The sequence below is a fragment of the Oncorhynchus tshawytscha genome, linkage group LG20 (genome assembly GCF_018296145.1).
Source record: "Oncorhynchus tshawytscha isolate Ot180627B linkage group LG20, Otsh_v2.0, whole genome shotgun sequence".
NCBI classification, from domain to species: Eukaryota; Metazoa; Chordata; class Actinopteri; order Salmoniformes; family Salmonidae; genus Oncorhynchus; species Oncorhynchus tshawytscha.
The window spans coordinates 23,167,506-23,187,735 of record NC_056448.1 but is presented as its reverse complement, the minus strand read 5'-3'; the positions used below and the strand labels follow the sequence as shown (position 1 = coordinate 23,187,735).

The window sequence follows — 20,230 nt, the reverse complement described above, 5'->3', positions numbered from 1 at the left end:
TCCATAAAAGGCACATGACCGCCCGCTTGGAGTTTGCCAAAAGACACCTGTCGTGGAAAACCAAACTGAGAGAGACTTAATTTCTTCAGACAATTATCTTCATTTAATATCAATTAATTATTGCAATAATGAGACTAGTTAGCCCAACACTCTTGACTGTTGGGCAGAGCAGCCTAACATTTACAGAAATGCAGAGTTCTTTATATAGCTGACACTAAGAATGCTTAGTCATGGCTGGTTCCTCCCCTCCCATGCAGGCCAAGGGGCATCATAAGCCGCTCTGGGTTCATCCTGTGGTCATCTAAACCTGGTACCACCACCTGACCCCGGCATAGTTTTCCAGATGCTAGGTTGATTAGGACAATAAGGGATTGTTCTAAACTGTTCCAGGTTATCTCTATCTTGGTCACACACACCACATCTTGTCTAAGGAATGTCAGCATTAGGTTTTTTTTCACCAAGTCATTGTCAGCTCAAGCTATCACTAGCAAAACCCATTTCCTGGACCATAAGCTGAGACTAACTGCAGGAAGAGACCATGGAGACCATAAAGACACAGCAATAGCAGAACATAAATATCTTACTATTAGTTAAATATTTGTTGTTAACCATTAATATCAAATAAATCAGGTAAATAATTAATTTTTCTATTACACACCTTAAGTTCTCTCAGACCATGAGAATCAAGATTCTCTGGTCTGTTGAAACCAAGATTGAACTCTTTAGCCTGAACGCCAAGCGTCACGTCTGGAGGAAACCTGGCACCATCCCTACAGTGAAGCATGGTGGTGGCAGCATCATGCTGTGAGGATGCTTTTCAGCGACAGTGACTGGGAGACTAGTCAGATCTAGCGAAAGATTAACAGAGCAAACTACAGAGAGATCCTTGATGAAAACTTGCTCCAGAGCTCTCAGGACCTCAAACTGGGGCAAAGGTTAACTTTCCAACAAGACAACGACCCTAAGCACACAGCCAAAACAATGCAGGAGTGGCTTCGGGACAAGTCTCTGAATGTCCTTGAGTGTCCCAGCCAGAGCCCGGACTTGAACCTGATCGAACATCTCTGGAGAGACCTGAAAATAGCTGTGCTACAATGCTCCCCATCCAACCTGACAGAGCTGAGAGGATCTGCAGAGAAGAATGGGAGAAACTCCCCAAATACAGGTGTGCCAAGCTTGTAGCATCATACCCAAAAAGACTTGAGGCTGCAGATCCACAATCTATTTTAGAATAAGGGATCTGAATACTTTCAGAATGCACTGTATGTGTAGCATGGTGTGTGTATTGTAGCCTATGTGTTATGTGGGTGGTGGGATGGCGTGTGCATGTGTGTGATTAGAAGTGAAGAACACATGTCCTGGGAGTGGCTGTTGGCAGCAGGGCTAGGTTGATGTAGTGTAGTGTGTGCTGACTGTATGATACTTTACGTGTGCCTGCTCGAATAGAAGGGTTTGTTGTGTCCGTCTTTGAATAATGTGTGTGTGTGTGCATGTGTACGTACATGTATGTGGATGCATGTGTGTGTGCTTGTGTGGGTATTTTATGGGTATGTGTGTGTCTGTGTCAGCTTTAGAGCACTCTGCGGTGACAGAGATGTGACAGGGATCATTTGGTAGTCAGTCAATCAATGTCAATACAGACCAGGACAGGAGCGCGTGCCCCTCTTCTGCCTCTTTCTACAAGAAGCCACAGTGACATGTGACATCCCACAATGACCTTACCAAAGCCATCCAATACTAGGGTTGGGACGATAGATGACATTGACGATATATTGTGACGTGCAAGAAGATATTTTGTGGCGTTCTAGACTATGTGCTCTATTTGAACATTACAAATCAAAACTGTGCAGTTGTACCAGTTAAGCTGTATCTATATGTCAAATGAAGTCTAAATTAATGAACTAAGATACCTTTTTCGGCACACAAAGATTATTTAATGAGAATGTGACTCTAATTTTGTAAATAAGCAAAAAAAAAAGATTTTGTAATTAATGGCGCAAAACAATTATATCGGATATCGCAATATTTGGTGTAGAAAATGTGTCCCCAAATATCACCCTGAAGTATTTTTCTGCCAAGTTGACTTCCTGTTCTGAGTTTTCATTATAGAGGACCAGGATGACTCTTTAACTTCATGTCTTACAACTGACCTTTTTACTGCTATACAGTAATAGAGATTGACTATCTTTCTCCTCTGGCCTCTAACACTATGGCAACTTACCTCTATGACCATGTTGAAGGTCACTGCCATGTTGTAGCTTGATAACAACCATGTTGTAGGTCACTGCCATGTTGTAGCTTGATAACAACCATGTTGTAGGTCACTGCCATGTTGTAGCTTGATAACAACCATGTTTTAGGTCACTGCCATGTTGTAGCTTGATAACAACCATGTTGAAGGTCACTGCCATGTTGTAGTTTGATAACAACCATGTTGTAGGTCACTGCCATGTTGTAGCTTGATAACAACCATGTTGTAGCTTGATCACAACCATGTTGTAGTTTGATAACAACCATGTTGTAGGTCACTGCCATGTTGTAGTTTGATAACAACCATGTTGTAGGTCACTGCCATGTTGTAGCTTGATAACAACCATGTTGTAGGTCACTGCCATGTTGTAGCTTGATAACAACCATGTTGTAGGTCACTGCCATGTTGTAGCTTGATAACAACCATGTTGTAGCTTGATAACAACCATGTTGTAGCTTGATAACAACCATGTTGTAGCTTGATAACAACCATGTTGTAGTAGTTAATCAGCTAGTAAGCACTGCGGCTGCTAAAGGAGGCTGCTCTGGATGGGAGCATGTGCTGCTACACTACTGAAAGTGTAAATTAAGTACACATTTTGACATACAATTATGATATTTAAATCAAAATCAAATCAAATAGTATTTGTCGCATGCACCGACTACAACAGGTGTAGTATACCTTACAGTTCAATGCTTACTTACAACCCCTTAACTAACAATGCATTTTTAAGAAAAATAAGTGTTAAAGTATTTACATAAAACAATAAAATAAAATAATTAAAGACCAACAATAAAATAACAGTAACGAGTTATATACTGGGGGTACCGGTACAGAGTCAATGTGCAGGGGCACAGGTTAGTCGAGGTAATTGAGGTAATATGTACATGTAGGTAGAGGTATTTTGACTATGCATAGTTAATAAACAGAGAGTTTTGGACCTAGACTTGGCGCTCCGCTACCGCTTGCTGTGCGGTAGCAGAGAGAACAGTCTATGACTAGGGTAGCTGGAGTCTTTGGTAGTTTTTAGGGCCTTCCTCTGACACTGCCTGGTATAGAGGTTCTGGATGGCAGGAAGCTTGATGTACTGTGCCGTACTCACTACCCTCTGTAGTGCCTTGAGGATCTGAGGACCATAGTGTTCATTGTTTTCCTTTAGGTACCTTTTGCCAAACTTCAAGGGGGCTGTCATGTGCCTTTTACTGAGGAGTGGCTTCCGTCTGGCCACTCTATCATAAAAGCCTGATTGGTAGAGTGCTGCAGAGATGGCTGTCCTTCTGGAAGGTTCTCCCATCTCCACAGAGGAAGTCTGGAGCTCTGTCAGAGTGACCATCGGGTTCTTGTCACCTCCCTAACCAAGGTCCTCCTCCCCAGATTGCTCAGTTTGGCCAGGTGGCAAAAGTCTTGGTGGTTTCAAAGAGTCTTGGTGGTTCTGAACTTTTTCCATTTAAGAATGATGGAGGCCGCTATGTTCTTGGGGACCTTCAATGCTGCAGAAATGTTTTGGTACCCTTCCCCATATCTGTGCCTCGACACAATCTTGTCTCGGAGATCTACGGACAATTCCTTCAACCTCATGGCATGGTTTTTCCTATGACATGCACTGTCAACTGTGGATCTTATGTAGACAGGTGTGTGCCTTTCCAAATCATGTCCAATCAATTGAATTTACAACAGGTGGACTCCAATCACATTGTAGAAACATCTCAAGGAAGATCAATTACCAAATTTTCTGAAATTTTCTAAACTGTTTAAATGCACAGTCAACTTAGTGTATGTTAACTTCTGACCCACTGAAATTGTGATACAGTGAATTATAAGCAAAATCATCTGTCTGAAAACAATTGTTGGAAAAATGACTTGTGTCATGCACAAAGTAGATGTGCTAACCGACTTGCTAAAACTATAGTTTGTTAACAAGAAATTTGTGGAGTGGTTGAAAAACTAGTTTTTATGACTCCAACCTAAGTGTATGTAAACTTCCGACTTCAACTGTACATACTGTATGTCAGAGCAGCATTGGACAGTGGCATAGTATAGAATACAGTATATACATATGAGATGGGTGATGCAATATGTAAACACAATTTAAAAGTGACGAAGATACCGTAGAATAGTGTGGAGTGCAGTTTATACATATGAGATGACTAACGCTAGATAAGGAAACATTATTCAAGTGGCTACTGATCCATTTCTAAGCCGCCTCAGATGTGTTAGTGATGGCTGTTTAGCAGTCTGATGGCCTTGAGATAGAAGCTGTTTTTCAGTCTCTCGTTCCCAGCTTTGATGCACCTGTACTGACCTCATCTTCTGGATGATAACGGAGTGAACAGGCAGTGGCTCAGGTGGTTGATGTCCTTGATGATCTTTTTGGCCTTCCTATGGCATCGGGGGCTTTGGGTGTCCATTAGGGCGGGAAGTATTGCGTTGAGCAGACCGCACCACCCTCTGAAGAGCATTTTGGGGTATTGTGTGTAGATTGATGAGGATTTTTTTGAAATACATTTTAGAATAAGGCTGTAATGGAACAAAATGTGGAAAAGTTGAGGGGTCTGAATACTTTCCGAATGCACTGTATATATATTCAAAATGCAGACTGCCTCCAGCTCACATTGTGAAGTGGTGGTGACACCCTGATAGCCTGTTGCCTGCACTTGAATGGGGAATGAAGGCACGCTTTAACTACCACTTGAGAAATAAAGGTAATGGCTATTTTTTTTATTGTGCACTAAACTGTTTTTAACATACAATTTGCATAAATAATTGTTGCTCAATGAATGGGCTTATAAAAGTATGTTTTAGTCCAGCAGCAATCAGCTGAGGAGCAGCAGGTGAAATCCTGCTCCAAATCGGCTCTGTATGCGTGATGATTAATGAAAACACATACACACACCAATTTAATTCCACTATATTATGAAAATGTACCTATAGACCGATAAGCATGATGGTCAAATGTATTTATATCGACTGGTATTTCTATCAATGAATAGAAAGCATTATTTTGCAATGGGATTTTTTTTCTTGTGGCCAAAATGCGGCTAACAGCCGGCAATTGCCGGCTAATGGAAAACCTTGTCAGAGCTGAATAATTTAGTGTTGTAACAGTGATCAGGTTGAGACAGTACCTGGCCTTGGCCCCGGACTGAGGTCACCTGCACATGAACAGATGATGAATCTACAGTCACATAGAGCAGAGGTTTATGGAGAGATGATGACCTCACACCTCTCAAAAGAGGAGTGTGACAGAATCGTCTGGGGGGAGACGGCGCAGAACAGCTGCAGACGTGAGTATGTGTGAGTGTGTGTCAGTGTGTATGAAGGGAACAGACTCGGTAGGACAGGAGAGAGAAAGGAGGGCTCATATGTTACCATGACCTCTTCATTATTGATGGCATGTCAGGCAAAGTCCTGTTACCGCCCCTCTCACCAGCTCAAACTGTCAGAAATAAGTGAGTGGAGTTATTCCCACTCCCAATGATGGAAAAGAAACCTTATTATAACTTGTCCCAATTTCATTGATGTAAGGGATGTAAAAATTGGCCCTGGCTGTCCTGTAGTTTGTTTCAGAGAGACAAGCCATGATAGTAATGTATTTAAGGATATACCTTGCCCTTGCCTTGTGTCCTCTGACACAGCAAAATATCCTCTATTTGTCCCTCTCTATCGCTTTCCTTTCCCCTCTCTCTCTTATGTTCCTCTCCTTTAGTTTCCTTCTCTGTCATCAGCACTTACACTTGACCCCTCTCTCTCTCTTTATCCCACATTTACAACTGTTTAGCTCCCCCCTCTCCTTATATTGTCTATTTACCTCCCCTCCCACTCCCTCTTGCTAGCTCTGCTTCTTCCGTCTATAAGAAAATTTAGAAGATAAATACACAACGCAAAGACAGAGGACGAAAGGTCAATAGATTACTAACGATCAATGGAAATAGTGTTTTTTCTGTAATAGGGATATATTGATCAATGGGTCAGAGACATGGGAGGAATTTGTCTAGGCATCGAGCCTGAATTAGGATACTTGTTATTTGGCCATTGGTCCTGTTTTATTGCAAGGAATTCTAATTGGTCAACCACAGGCTAGGGCTGGGTTATAAACTACATCCTGTCCCTATGTTCTGTGGATAGAATCACTGAGGGGAGAATCACCGAGGGGAGAGAAGGAACGGCCATCTACCTGTCAACATAACATCTATGATTTATCCTCTCTGAATAAACCTATTTTCCTCCACCTGATTTGCTTTGGGGTCTGTGTTATTATAGAAAAACTTCAACTTCTAACATTTGGTGCCATGACCCGGATGAATTGGTCTGAACAACAACAAGAAGAAACGTATCAACTGTGTGTTGCTCCTGAAGAAAGAGAGAAGGCTGAGCGCAACCCACTTTGGGGAGTCAACTCTCCTGATTGATGGCATAATTGCTGGGTGAGTCTAGACCAATATCATTTTACAAGAACCAAATCAGGTTCAAATTAGTGCATGCAATGAGTGATATGTATCTGTGATGTATAAGGTTCAAGTCCTTTGTTCTCTGTTATAGAGTTTAGTCCTTTGTTTGCTCAGTTAGTGGTTTGAGTCCTTACAGCTTTGTTCTCTATTATAGGGGTTCAAGTCCTCTATTAAAAGGTTAGAGTCCTTTCTTTTTGTGAAACCTTCTTGTTGCATAGAAGAAGTGAGTTGCTAGTTGAGTAGCAATTTTTACATGTGCGGTTAATGTAAGCCTTCAACAAGCTTTTTGAAGTGAACATAAGTTTTACAGGTAGCCAGGTCCTACAGAGACAATGTGTGTTCTAAAAGAGGTTTGAGTCCTCAAAAGGGGTTATAAACACACACACACACACACACACACACACACACACACACACACACACACACACACACACACACACACACACACACACACACACACATATATATATATATATATATATATATTATACAACTTTTGAAGTTAATATAATGCCATTGTTAAGTGAGAACCACTCTGGAAAAGGGTGGAACAGCTCCTCCGGATGTGAGCATGAAACAGATTTTAAATTCACTGTCTAGTGATATGAAGAACCATTTCAAAGTAGAGAAGTGTAGGCAAGAGATAATAAATAAATATTCTGTCATTGTTGACAAAGATGGAATATGGAATCTGTCTGATATATAAAAAGCTTGAGGAAAAATACAGAGAATGTCTAATTCCTTGACAAAGACACGATGGTCTTTAACTGTTTGAGCCAAAGTATGGAAATTAGAGAATCATGACAGGACATCGCAGAGTGATGGGGATAGTTTGAAAGCTCTTGGTGAACAGATCAAAACCTTGAAGGAAGAAATTCAACAATTACAGCCAAGAGTCGTAAAAACAGACTTGACCCCCACCTGTGGTCTCTTTGTTCCCTCAATCTATGCTCAGGCTAAGTTGCGCAAGGCAGATCAAGTTTCAAGCATCTGGTCAGCACTCAAAAACTTTGAAACATCCCCTAGAAGTGGGTATGAAAACGTGGGACCATTTGAAGCGTTATAAGAAACTCTACAATCTACATCCTTATGATGGGTTACAGTTATTAGCCTTTGCTTTGAACAACTGTGAACATGGTGTACTTGAAGAAAAGGTTTAAAGAGCTGTGGATGGTGAAGAGAAAGATGTGGCTGATGGATGGAGAACCATACATGTTTTCCTTAAGGGTCTGATCAATGCAACCACCAATTGGGGAGAGATGACCAAATGTGTTCAAAAACCAAAATAACCGTTTGTTGAATTGAAGAAAGGTTTAGAGCAGAGGTGGTTAGACACAGTGGGTTATCCGACATGGAAGATGAAGATGCACTCAATTCCTCCAGAAATGGGGTATTCACCCATCAGCTGATGCAATCCATACATGATGATTTGTAAAAAAACAATTGTTTCCACAACTAATGACTGGGAGAGACAAAACTATGGCTACTTCATTGACAGGTTGTCATGACTGGACAGAGACATCAATCAACATAATAAACCGACTGTTATCAGAGTTGTGCAGGTTTCGATTGAAACCAACAACATTATTCGTCCAGCAGAAGAGAAACCTGGTGTATGTCATTATTGCGGGATTTCTAGTCACTGGCAAGAAGAATTTTGGAAAAGAAAATGTGTTGTTATGAGGAATGGCCAGGAGAAGCAGGGTCCGTCTAAGGGAAAATGGAAACAGGATGATACAATGCTGAAGCAGAAATGTAAGAAGCTATCTCCAGCTCAGCAGCAGAGTTTGCTGGATGCTGTAGAGGTGAACTAATAGACCCCATCTTGCGTCCCATCTCAGCTGGTGTACATATGAAATCGGATGGAATATATGTGAACATGATGGTTAACAACTTTGCAGTAGATTATTTAGTAGATACGGGTGATGAAGTCACTGTTATTGCCCATATCTTATGCAAAACATATATGTCATCGGTACACAGGCAAGAAGATGAGAGCAACAGGAGTGGGGGGGACAGATATGAAACAGACCAAACCATTATCAATTTCTATTGGTCCAATGAAGATTGATGCAGGTGTGTGGATAGGCTCATTTGAACAACCTATTTTAGGCCTTGATGTTATTATGCAACTTGACTGTACACTGAACATCTCTGAAGGGAAGGTGACGTGGCAAAATAGGCAACTGCAGGAATCTACAGTTCAGAACCATCCTATTTGGACTGCGAAGAGAAATGAGTGTGGAACTTTGGATATGGTACCAGTGTGCTAGCAAAGAAGCTATGGACGCTAATAAAGTAGTGGAGGCTCCTAACATCATCATACAACATGGCACACCATGTAATCCAGCTACTCTGATGCTTCCTCCGGGTACCACATTACTTGAACACGACTGTTGTGAGTTGGTTTTGGATCAGCTCTCTGATTGGTTTATTAAGAGTCATCCGTTTGAAAACCCTGAGTTTAACTTATACACAGACGGTTCAAGCATTGTGGAGGGGGGGTGTGAGGAAGGCAGGCTGGTCATGGGAAGTTACTAGAATGGACAATGTGACAGTACCAGGCACGTTAGATTTGAGAAAAGCAGACGTTCACTTTGAGTGACATAATGCTTAATTATTGCATACAACTTTCTAATGCAGTAGGGGAAGCAGACAGACAAGTAGAAGAGGCGTGGGGAATAACTTCCGAGGGGGGACATGACGTAGTACCAGTGGGTGATGGTAAAAAAAATATGTAACAGACTCATTAGGACCAAAATGGGAAGGTCCTTATCAAGTTTTGCTCATAACAAGGTCAGCAGTAAAAGTCCAAGGAAAATAACGATGGATATTATGTCACTCATTGCAAGGTTGTCCATGTCGATGACAAAGCGGAGACTGGAGAATAAAGAACTGATTGATTAGGAAACGGGGGCCAATCTCGGGTGAAGAAGCATAGTAAGATGATCAGCAGCTGATAAGCCTCTATGTTGTACACCTCAGTCATCATATTAGGTATATCTAGGTGAAATGTCCAACTTTTTCCTGAAAATCGGGACATGCTTACTTAGCGAAATTAATGTGAAATATTAATTTATCTTGAAACCAGGACATGTTACCTTCCCTTTTTTGTTTCCTTCGTTACAGGTTATGAGAATCTACAGTCTGAAGCTGAAGCAATATCCCTTGAACGAAGGACTCTACCTGAAATGATACAAGATCACCGGTGAAGTGTTCATTAGAAATGTCCTTAACCCGTGGAAGAGAAGAAGAATTCCTCACTACCGGCAGACTGCCAGAACATCATCTCTAATAGTTATCAATGTGGGACTGATACCAGTGTGGAAGAGCTGGTCACTTTTAAAGGACTTGGTGAATGATTACCTTGCCAATAGGACGATTGAATATTATTTTCTTGTAGACAATTTTTTGTGTGTGTGTGAGTTTCCTCCTAATACAGGATGTGGTGTGAATCATCATTACACCTGTTAATACTTATTTTCTATAACTTTGTTTTAAATCTATTTCTTATTGTAACAGCAAGTACAATATGCCCTTTGTGTTTTATAGAAATGCAAGGTGTTTTAATGTTAGTGATTTTATGCTTACAGCTAATGTTTTTTATACTGTCTATTTTTTCTATGTTTTCTACAAAATACATTTTTAAGTATATTTATTTCTAAAATGGTCTAGAGGGGAGTATAAGAATATTTAGAAGATAAATACACAATGCAGAGACAGAGGATGAGAGGTTAATAGTGTACTAACAATCAATGGAAATAGTGTATTTTCTGTAAAAGGGAATTATTGATCAATGGGTCAGAGACATGGGAGGAATTTGTCTAGACATCAAGCCTGAAATAGGATACGTGTTATTTGGCCATTGGCCCTGTTTTATTGCAAGGAATTCTAATTGGTCAACCACAGGCTAGGGCTGGGTTATAAACTACATCCTGTCCCTATGTTCTGTGGATAGAATCACAGGAGAGAATCACTGAGGGGAGAATCACTGAGGACAGAGAAGGAATGACCATCTACCTCTCAGCATAACATCTATGATTTATCCTCTTTGAATAAACCTATTTTTCTTCCCCTGATTTGATTTGGGGTCTGTGTTATTGAAGAATATCAAATGCTAACACCTCCCTCTCTCCCCTCCTCCTGTCACTACCTTTCTGTGCTCCTCCGACCTCCTCCCCTCTACCTTATCCATCCCCCTTCTGTCCTTTCCTTCTGCCTCTCCTCTCCTCGCCCACCCCCCCCCTCTCTCACTCCCTCTCTCCTCCTCTCCCTGTCACAGTGATGGTGTATTGGGCCTGTGGGAGCTGGTGGAGTCATTGACCGTGTGGTGCTGAGTGCTCTTTATAGGACCTGCTGCCACACGACTCTCAGATACACAGACTTCCTCTCCTCCTAGCACCTGCTGGAGCACCGCTTAACCAGCCTAACTTTAGAGCTGACAGAGACAGACTACATACACACCTAGTGTTGTATTATTCCAGAGTCTATTTATAAGTGGTCAAGAGTCTAAATATAAGCTGTACACAATATATAAATATTTGATGTCCTCGTTGTTAAACCCTCTGTTTATATGTTTCATTTACCTTGGCATATAAACAGAGGATTCTTAAGCTATTTTTGTATTTGCCAGAATTGCACATGTAGCCAAAATAAAGGATAGAACCCAGTGAACAGAAGCTGCATACTGAAATGCTGGATCATGCCCTGCGCTAGTCACCAGAGTGATGAGGGAGCCTAGCGTCAGCATAGAGTGATGATGTCATAAAGAGACTCTGAGGATCTCTACCCAGCATGCTCAGCGTCCGGAGCTCCTGCAGTACTCATGAATAATGAAAGGAAACGAAGAGAGAGGAGTGGGGAACTGCGGCGGGTCAGGGAGAGAAAGAGGGAGATCGGGGAGGGTCATAGAGGGAGATAAGGGAGGTTCAAAGAGGGAGATAGGGAGGTCATAGAGCATCAGGGAAAGGAAGAAACAATAGGGAAGAGGATGGGGGACATGGGGAGACGGAACAACGCCATATAGAGACAGGGAGTTGTAGAGATTTAGTTGGAGGGAGAGAATGAGGGTGGAAATAAATGAATGTTGAAGGGGAACGCAGTGGGCTGCAATGTAACGAGATTGAGAAGTGCTAGTGAAGAGTAGAGCAGTAGAGAGAGGGAGAGAGATGGAGGGAAACAGAGATAAAGAGAGAGATGGAATGTGATCTGCAGGTTTCTTCCATGAAGCAATTCTGTGAATATGGCATGGTTAATAAAGAGGGAGAATCTGATGCAGTCTAATTGGAGGTTATGGGAAGTGAGAGAATACTGTACAATGGTTCTGATGTATACCGTGCACGGTAGCTAGACGTGGGTATGCAGTACCTGCTGTGTTTCATTGGTGTCCATTATGCATCTTATGAAAGATGGTTTAGACAGGAGCTGAGTCACAATTAGGTGTATTTGTATGTGTCTATTGACGTATTTGTCTGTATCTGTGTTGTATACGCACAATGGATTATGTGTCGTAGTATGTGTGACTGTGTTAAGACAGAGAGAGAAGGACAGAGAGATAAACGTAAGATAGAGTATGCTTTGATTGTAATGGAGCACAGAGGCAGTGGCCTGACAGAGACTATAAATATTTCAGGGCCTCCGTTTTAGCACAGGAGGGAGAGGAGACAACATGAAGCTCCTTATTTTGATGTCTCATTACTTATTCATGAGGAGGGAGGAATTTTGTGGCTTTTTGGCATGCTCCTCTTAATCTTCAAGTAGTTGGTTATATGTGTCTTATCTGTGCTTTTACTGCATGTTGCTCCTAGGTTAACATATGGGAGTCTGTGTGTGTGAGTGTCTGTCCGTGTAAGTGTGTATGACTATGTAATGTATATATACCTGCATATCTGTGTGTTTGTGTTTGTGTTTGAGTGCCTCATTCCAACACACATTCCTCCATCAATATTTGATAAACTCCCACTCTTGAGTGCCTCCTGGGCTAGTTATTGATTTCTCATTCTCTAGGCCACGACTCCATCTTGCCAGTCATGCAGATGGGATGCAATGTTTCTGGGAAATTAGCTCCTAAAACACAAGTGTAAGAAGTAACAAATCCAAGGGTAATTATTTGTACACAGCATACCATTTGCAGAAAATACCCATCTCCATGCCATTTACCAGCATAGGAATAGAGAGAGATGCAGAGAGGACACTAGTAGGTGATGTTTTTCAATTAGACGTCTCATGATGAAAGGAAATAGAAATGGAATGACAGGAGGAGCCAGACCAGATAAGAACAGTGGTGATAATTATAGAGTCTAGTATATTTATAGCTGAGCAGAACACAATGACCTTCCAGATCCAACAATTGTTTTCACAGGATGTGTTTCTCAGTGTTCTTCTTCTACTGCTGAGCTCCCATAGGCTTCTGTGCTGTAGCTAAGCCTGACTGTCCAGGGACCCGATGAGACTGCCACCATTCAAAACCTCATCGCCCCGTCTACTGCTAACAACTGAGCCTCATCATAATGTGTGTGTGTGTGTGTGTGTGGGTGTGTGTGTGTGTCGGTCTGTGTCTTGCTCATGGAGGAGGGTATTTGAGTAAACCCCAGGAGGGTTACGTTAACACTGCACGAGGTCTGTGCAGCTATTTTTGGTGTGGGTATGGGTATGTGTTGTGTGTGAATTTGTGCATGCATGCTACTACATGGCAGAACATTCACAGCTTTCACAGATTATGAAAACGTGCCGGACCTTGGTTGGAACAGGGACAACGTACTACTACATCAATCATATAACAAATCCCAGTCAACAACCTACAGTACCTCCAACCTCATCCTAGAATCATTATGGTTTGGCTGATTCCCTAATTGAATGGCCCTCTCCACTATGCCTCGTCGGTGGAGATTAAGGTAGAGTGGTGTCTGCCTTAAGAGTTTTGTCTGTCTGAATGTCCCCCTCTCTCTGCTGCCTAAGTGGAACTGAGCTGAGAGAAGCTGGAGCATGTCCATCTATTTTAAAGCATCCAAATTCTTGACCTGAGAACCAGTTACCTCTGTGCTACTGAATTCCAAAGACATGTTCACTGCTGTCTGTGTTCTTCTCTAATCCATTTTATCCTAGCAGGCTGCTCTCAAGGTTCCCGTTGAAGATTTGCTGCTGACAATAGGCTAGATGTGAGAGGAATACATATAAAAGGTCTGTCTCAGATGTTGAAAGTCAATCTACTTGATCTCAATTGTACCTTTTCTGAACTAACTCTATAGTACCTGAAGTTTAATTATAAAGTGGAACTCTTAATTGAATTTGATGAGGAAGTCTTTGTAAGTGAAGTAAGGACGCGTTTCTGAATCTAAATCACCACTGACAGGTGCTGTCGCTACAGCAACGACTTCTGACCGCTCTTCTGTCAATGTGTTTTGACATCCCAGACCGAGACAGTGTTTAAAGATTTGTTTTGGCTACCACATTGCTGAACTTTTCCTATAATTTTGAATTTTATGATTAGTAGGCTAAACTTGCTGAATGGACAGTTTTGACTCCGGAGATTGTATAGCAGAAGGGGGTGCTCCACACTGGCATGGCTCCAGCGACTGGCCAAGGAAACACATGACCTTTAGAAAAATACATAATGACACTAACATTCTAGAAACAGCTACAATGACCAAATATATTTACAGTATACAAAATCATTATCCAGTTTCTGTAACATATCAGTTTCCAACTCCTCTACTTCAGTTACCCTGCTGTGATTGTATGTCATGGAGCTTGTTCCCAATAATGTCTATTTTCACATATTGTGGAATATTTAGTCTTTGAATGCAATGTGTTTAAATAAGTGTGTAATTGTAGTCATCTTTTTTTGCCAAGCGGCATTTTATGTAGATTTATCGAGGCATAGCTTTTATTTGGATATCGCACTTTGTTTTTGTGTTTGTGTGTTTTGGCTAAAATGTGTCTGTGTTTGTGTAGTGAGGTCTTTAGTTGAAATGAGTGTTATAGAGTGCCGTCACCCTGTGTGTTTGGCTCTGTAGTCACTCGGTTGGCTGTAGCTTAGTGGAGCAGAACTCCAGTCCTCATGGGCTGTGAAATCTGCTGCCTGTCTTTGTCACGTTAGACCCAGCCTCCATGTTGGAGCTGCTGCTGCCATTTTCTTATTATTAGGAACCGTCCTGTTTTGATGGGGTGTGTCATTCCTGTATTCCAGTGGTTCCCAAACCTTTTATAGTCCCGTACCCCTTCAAACATTCAACCTCCAGCTGCGTACCCCCTCTAGCACCAGGGTCAGCGCACTCTTAAATGTTGTTTTTTTGCCATCATTTCTAAGCCTGCCACACACAAACTATACAATATATTTGTTAAACATAAGATTGAGAGTGAATTTTTTGTCACAACCTGGCTCGTGGGAAGTGACAAAGAGCTCTTATAGGACCAGGGCACAAATAATAATATAATAATAATCAATAGTTTTGCTCTTTATTTAGCCATCTTACATATAAAACCTTATTTGTTCACCTTATTTGTTCATTATATATTATTGTGAATATGGTGTAACTCACCACAGGTTAATGAGAAGGGTGTGCTTGAAAGGATGCACATAACTCTGAGGGCCAAGAATCCACTCTCACATAGGTACAGGGTTGCAAAGGGCATCAGTGTCTTAACAGCGCCATTTTCCAAGGCAAAAAAACTCCATAAATCTTGCAGTGGCTTCTGATTATATTACATTTTCACAGAACCGCTTATTAAAATTTTGATGAGGCTCTCTTGTTCAGATATCGGTAAGTGGACTGGAGGCAGGGCATGAAAGGGATAATGAATCCAGTTGTTTGTGTCGTCCGTTTCGGGGAGGTACCTGCGTAATTGAGCACCCAGCTCACTCAGGTGCTCCGCTATATCACATTTGACATTGTCCGTAAGCTTGAGTTCATTTGCACACAAGAAATCATACAATGATGGAAAGACCTGTGTGTTGTCCTTGTTAATTAATGCAGACAGAAAAGAGCTCCAACTTCTTAATCACAGCCTAAATTTCATCCCACACATTGAGTATAGTTGCGGAGAATCCCTGTAATCCTCGATTCAGATCATTCAGTTGAGAAAAAACATCACCCAGATAGGCCAGTCATGTGAGAAACTCATCATCATGCAAACGGTCAGGCAAGTGTAAATTATGGTCAGTAAAGAAAACTTTAAGCTCGTCTCTTAATTAAAAAAAACGTGTCAATCCTTTGCCCCTTGATAACCAGCGCACCTCTGTATGTTGTAAAAGCGTTACATGGTCGCTGCCTATATCATTGCATAGTGCAGAAAATACACGAGAGTTCAGGGGCCTTGCTTTAACAAAGTTAATCATTTTCACTGTAGTGTCCAAAACATCTTTCAAGCTGTCAGGCATTCCCTTGGCAGCAAGAGCCTCTCGGTTGATGGCATTCCTTTGGCATTTACAAATTAGCCTCCAACACTCTACTCAGCAAATTAGATGCAGTCTATCACAGTGCCATCCGTTTTGTCTCCAAAGCCTACCCACAATTGTGACCTGTATGCTCTCGTTGGCTGGTCCTCGCTACACATTCATTGCCAAACCCACTGGCTCCAGGTCATCTATAAGTCTTTGCTAGGTAAACTCTGCCGTATGTCAGCTCACTGGTCACCATAGCAACACCGTAGCTCGCACTCCAGCAGGTATATTTCACTGGTCATCCCCAAAGCCAACACCTCCTTTGGCCACCTTTCCTTCCAGTTCTCTGCTGCCAATGACTGGAACAAATTGCAAAAATCACTGAAGTTGGAGACTTATATCTCCCTCACTAACAGCTTACCGATCGCTGCAGCTGTACACAGCCCATCTGTAAATAGCCCATCCAACCAACTACCTACCTCATCACCATATTTATTTATTTATTTATTTTCTGCTCTTTTGCACACCAGTATTTCTAATTGCACATCCTCATCTGCACATCTATCACTCCGGTGTTAATTGCTAAATAGTAAATATTTTGCCACTATGGCCGATTTATTGCCTTACCTCCTTGCTTCATTTGCACACACTGTATACAGATTTTCTATTGTGTTATTGACTGTATGTTTGTTTATCCCATGTGTAACTCTGTGGTGTTGTTTTTGTCGCCCTGCTTTGCTTTATCTTGGCCAGGTTGCAGTTGTAATTGAGACCTTGTTCTCAACTGGCCTACCAGGTTAAATAAAGGTGAATTTTTTTTTTTTAAATAAAATAAAGTGGCATCGGGAGCAACTGCTTGCACACCTGTTACCACTCCACTATGTCTCCCTGTCATGCCTTTTGTGTCATCAGTACAGATACCAACACATCTTGACCACCAAAGCACATTTGATGTCACAAAGCTGTCCAGTACTTTAAAAATATCCTCTCACGTTGTCCTGGTTTCCAGTGGTTTGCAGAAGATGATGTCTTCCTTAGTTGACCCCCCATAAATGTAACGGACATATACCAGGAGCTGTGCCAGGCCCGCCACGTCTGTTGACTCATCTAGTTGTAACGCATAGAATTCACTGGTTTGTATGTGAGCAGAAATGGATTCAAAACATCTCCTGCCATGTCACTGATGCATCGTATAACAGTGTTGTTTGATGTCTGTATAGTTTTTTGGCCTTTTCCCGCAGCATTGTCCCAGCCATATCCGCGGCAGTTGGAAGAATTACGTCCTCCACAATAGTATGGGGCTTGCCTGTCCTACCCACTCGGTAGCTCACCATATAAGACTCTTCTGGACCCTTCTTATTAATGGTATCTGTTGCTTTTATACATGTCTTACCACTCGAAAGTCATCTTTATTCTCGCTTAAAAATATTTTTTAAATTGTCTTATTTTTAAAATTGTCATGTTTCGTTTCTAAATGTCTGCGGAAGAGTGAAGGTTTCCCGCGAGAGAGTAACGGTTAATGTGATTGGTTGTTAATTATTTGACTAGGCTACCTGTATTTGACATTGTGTTGTGATTTTGCTGAACAGTAGATGGTTTAATTTTATTTTGGGCAGTGAAACGATGCTACTCAAGTAAGAAAAGAATCTCACCCAAATGTATGGCCCCGTTGGAAAATGTAAATGTACGGTTTGAAAATGTGAAGTTTCTTTTTCCAATGATTATTATAATTTTTTTTAAATTTAAAATGTGAATCACATTTTTATTTGGCGACCCCCGACGGCATTGTGGTACCCCTGTTTGGGAATACCTGCTGTCTGCTGTTGTAGTCTTGGTTCATTAAATTGGCCGCATCAAGGGCCAGTGGAGTCCTGGAGACTCCTGGGCCCATATCCACAAAGTATCTCAGAGTAGGAGTGCTGATCTAGGATGCATCTTGTACAGTGTGTGACTGTGTCTTCATGATTGCTTGGTGTGTTTTTTGGTTGTGTGGTTGTGTTATTTAGTTATTTTTTTTGCCAAGGTGCATGGATTACATTAGCATGCTTTGTGTCTCTTGTAGGGAATCTTCCAGGCTTATGGATGTCTATTGGTTTCTTTCTTTGTGTTACAAAATAGGTGGTCTTGTTGTAGGATTGTGTGTGTGTGTGTGTGTGTGTGTGTGTGTGTGTGTGTGTGTGTGTGTGTGCGTGTGCGTGTGCGTGTGTGTACTGTATACAGTATTTGGAAGTGTATTCCTTTTACATCAACATCATTTGAATATAAAAATATATATATATGCTTTTCTCTTTTAGATTTAGATGTGTTATGTACAAAGATGAATGTGTGTTTTATTCATATTTCCATGCAAGCTTCATCTCTGTGTCCTCAGACTCATTCTTGTGTCAGCTGGTATGGTGCATGTGTACTTTATAATTGTGTTTGAGTGTGGTAGTTCTTATTATGTGTGTTTTTACATGCCAGTAAATCACATAAAAGTAAAAGGCTTTGACTTCATCAAGAGTCTTCAAGACTAACATGTAGTCTATGTCATGCAGTCTGTGTACGGTATCTGTTTGTATGTATGTGTGTGCCTGTATGTGTGTCACATTAACAGGCCTTATCTTTGTGTTGATGTGTCTTCTAGGCTCATGTGGTTCAGCGCTGGCTTGTCCATCAGGACAGTAGTGTGAGCTCTGAGAGGTCGGCCAATCGAGCCCGGGGAATATGGTACTATGATGACAGAGTAAATATCATCCGATACACACGCTGTATACTTCAACACTTTCTCTCTATATATCTCTGTGGCAGCTCTATGTGGTCGTGGTTTGTGTCGTTGCTTCTTCTTTGGGATCTTCCTCTCGTGATCTCTTGTGGTTTCTTGAACTCTCTGTACAACTTATGTGTTGTTGTGATGTGGCTGGGCAGTATAGTTAGGTTTGGTGGTTCTTTGCAATACCATGTATCTATTTTCACCGCTTTCCTCTCTTTATCTCCTTTTATGTAGTACTTGTTTGTCTTTATGTGTGTTTGGTGGACAATTCTTTTCACTGTGGGTGTGCAAGAGTATGTGGTGTTTATTTGGTGCACATTTGTGCGTTCTTCACCGTACGTGGACACTCTTTATGTATGTCTGTTTTATAACTCTTTATGGGTGTGCCAAGCAAACCGGGAACATTCCCAGAACATTATCTAAGGTAAGATACTTTAGCTCTAGTTAGTTCTAGTTCTAGTTAGGGTTTTATCAGAGAATGTTTTTGGTAACTACATTTTTTTTTCAAAAAATGTTTTAGATGAAATATTCTTGGATTATTCTCCTAACATTCACTAAAATGTTGTACACAACATCTGTAACAACCACCACAGAACATTCCCCCAAAGTTCTCTAAGTAATAAATGCTTTCCCAGCAAACCAAAATTGGTTCGGTAAAAGTTCCTAGAATAATTGTTAGTTCGCAGCAAACGTTTTCATAACTCCAAAAACTGTCCAGTTGTGCTGATGATTATAATGTTTGAACCTTTAAAGAACAGATTAAATGTGTTCTAGGACCGTTCTTGTAACATCAGGTGAATGTTTTATACAAACATTCTATAACCATCACCACGACTGGACAGTGTTTGTCTTATTTGAACATGTCCGCGACCTATCGAATGTTCTGGGAACTTTCACAGAACCAATTTTGTTTGCTGGGTGTGCTGTCCTGTCGACCACTCCTATGTATGAGTGTGTTTGAGTAAAAGTGAAGAATTTCTCAACATCTGACATTGACTTGACCCTTTAGGATATTTGTATTTATTTTAAGAGCCCACTCACTGCAGTGTACACATCTTAACATCCACTCACCTTGAATCACATACATTTTTTCTTCCAAATGGACGTAATCCATTAAAATCCACTAGAGCCCTGTATATGCACACACCCTCCTTCTAGAAGGAAAATAAATGGCCTTGGTAGGGCAGACAGATGTATGTACTGCACAGGTAAAGACTACACATGCACACACAGCCTCACCCGTACACTACAGAGCATTGTGATAGCACTGGAGAGAAGCAAGCAGCTAAACACAGCGATATGATACAGTATTAGATTCCTCCACAGATATGAGATTAAAGGCTTTAATTGAATCTGCGTTAACATGGACATGTCCTCTCTCTGATCTCTCAACCCTC

The 20,230-nt window shown here is 41.3% G+C and overlaps 1 protein-coding gene across 1 annotated transcript in view; it reads left to right on the top strand.

Moving 5' to 3' along the window:
- LOC112219949 (ankyrin-1-like) overlaps positions 1-20,230 on the top strand; it is a 77,691-nt gene that overhangs the window by 19,946 nt on the left and 37,515 nt on the right. Inside the window, exon 2 of the mRNA XM_042302819.1 lies at positions 18,708-18,806. Within this exon, the coding sequence (XP_042158753.1) occupies positions 18,708-18,806 (99 nt within the window). The remainder of the gene's footprint in view (positions 1-18,707; positions 18,807-20,230) is intronic.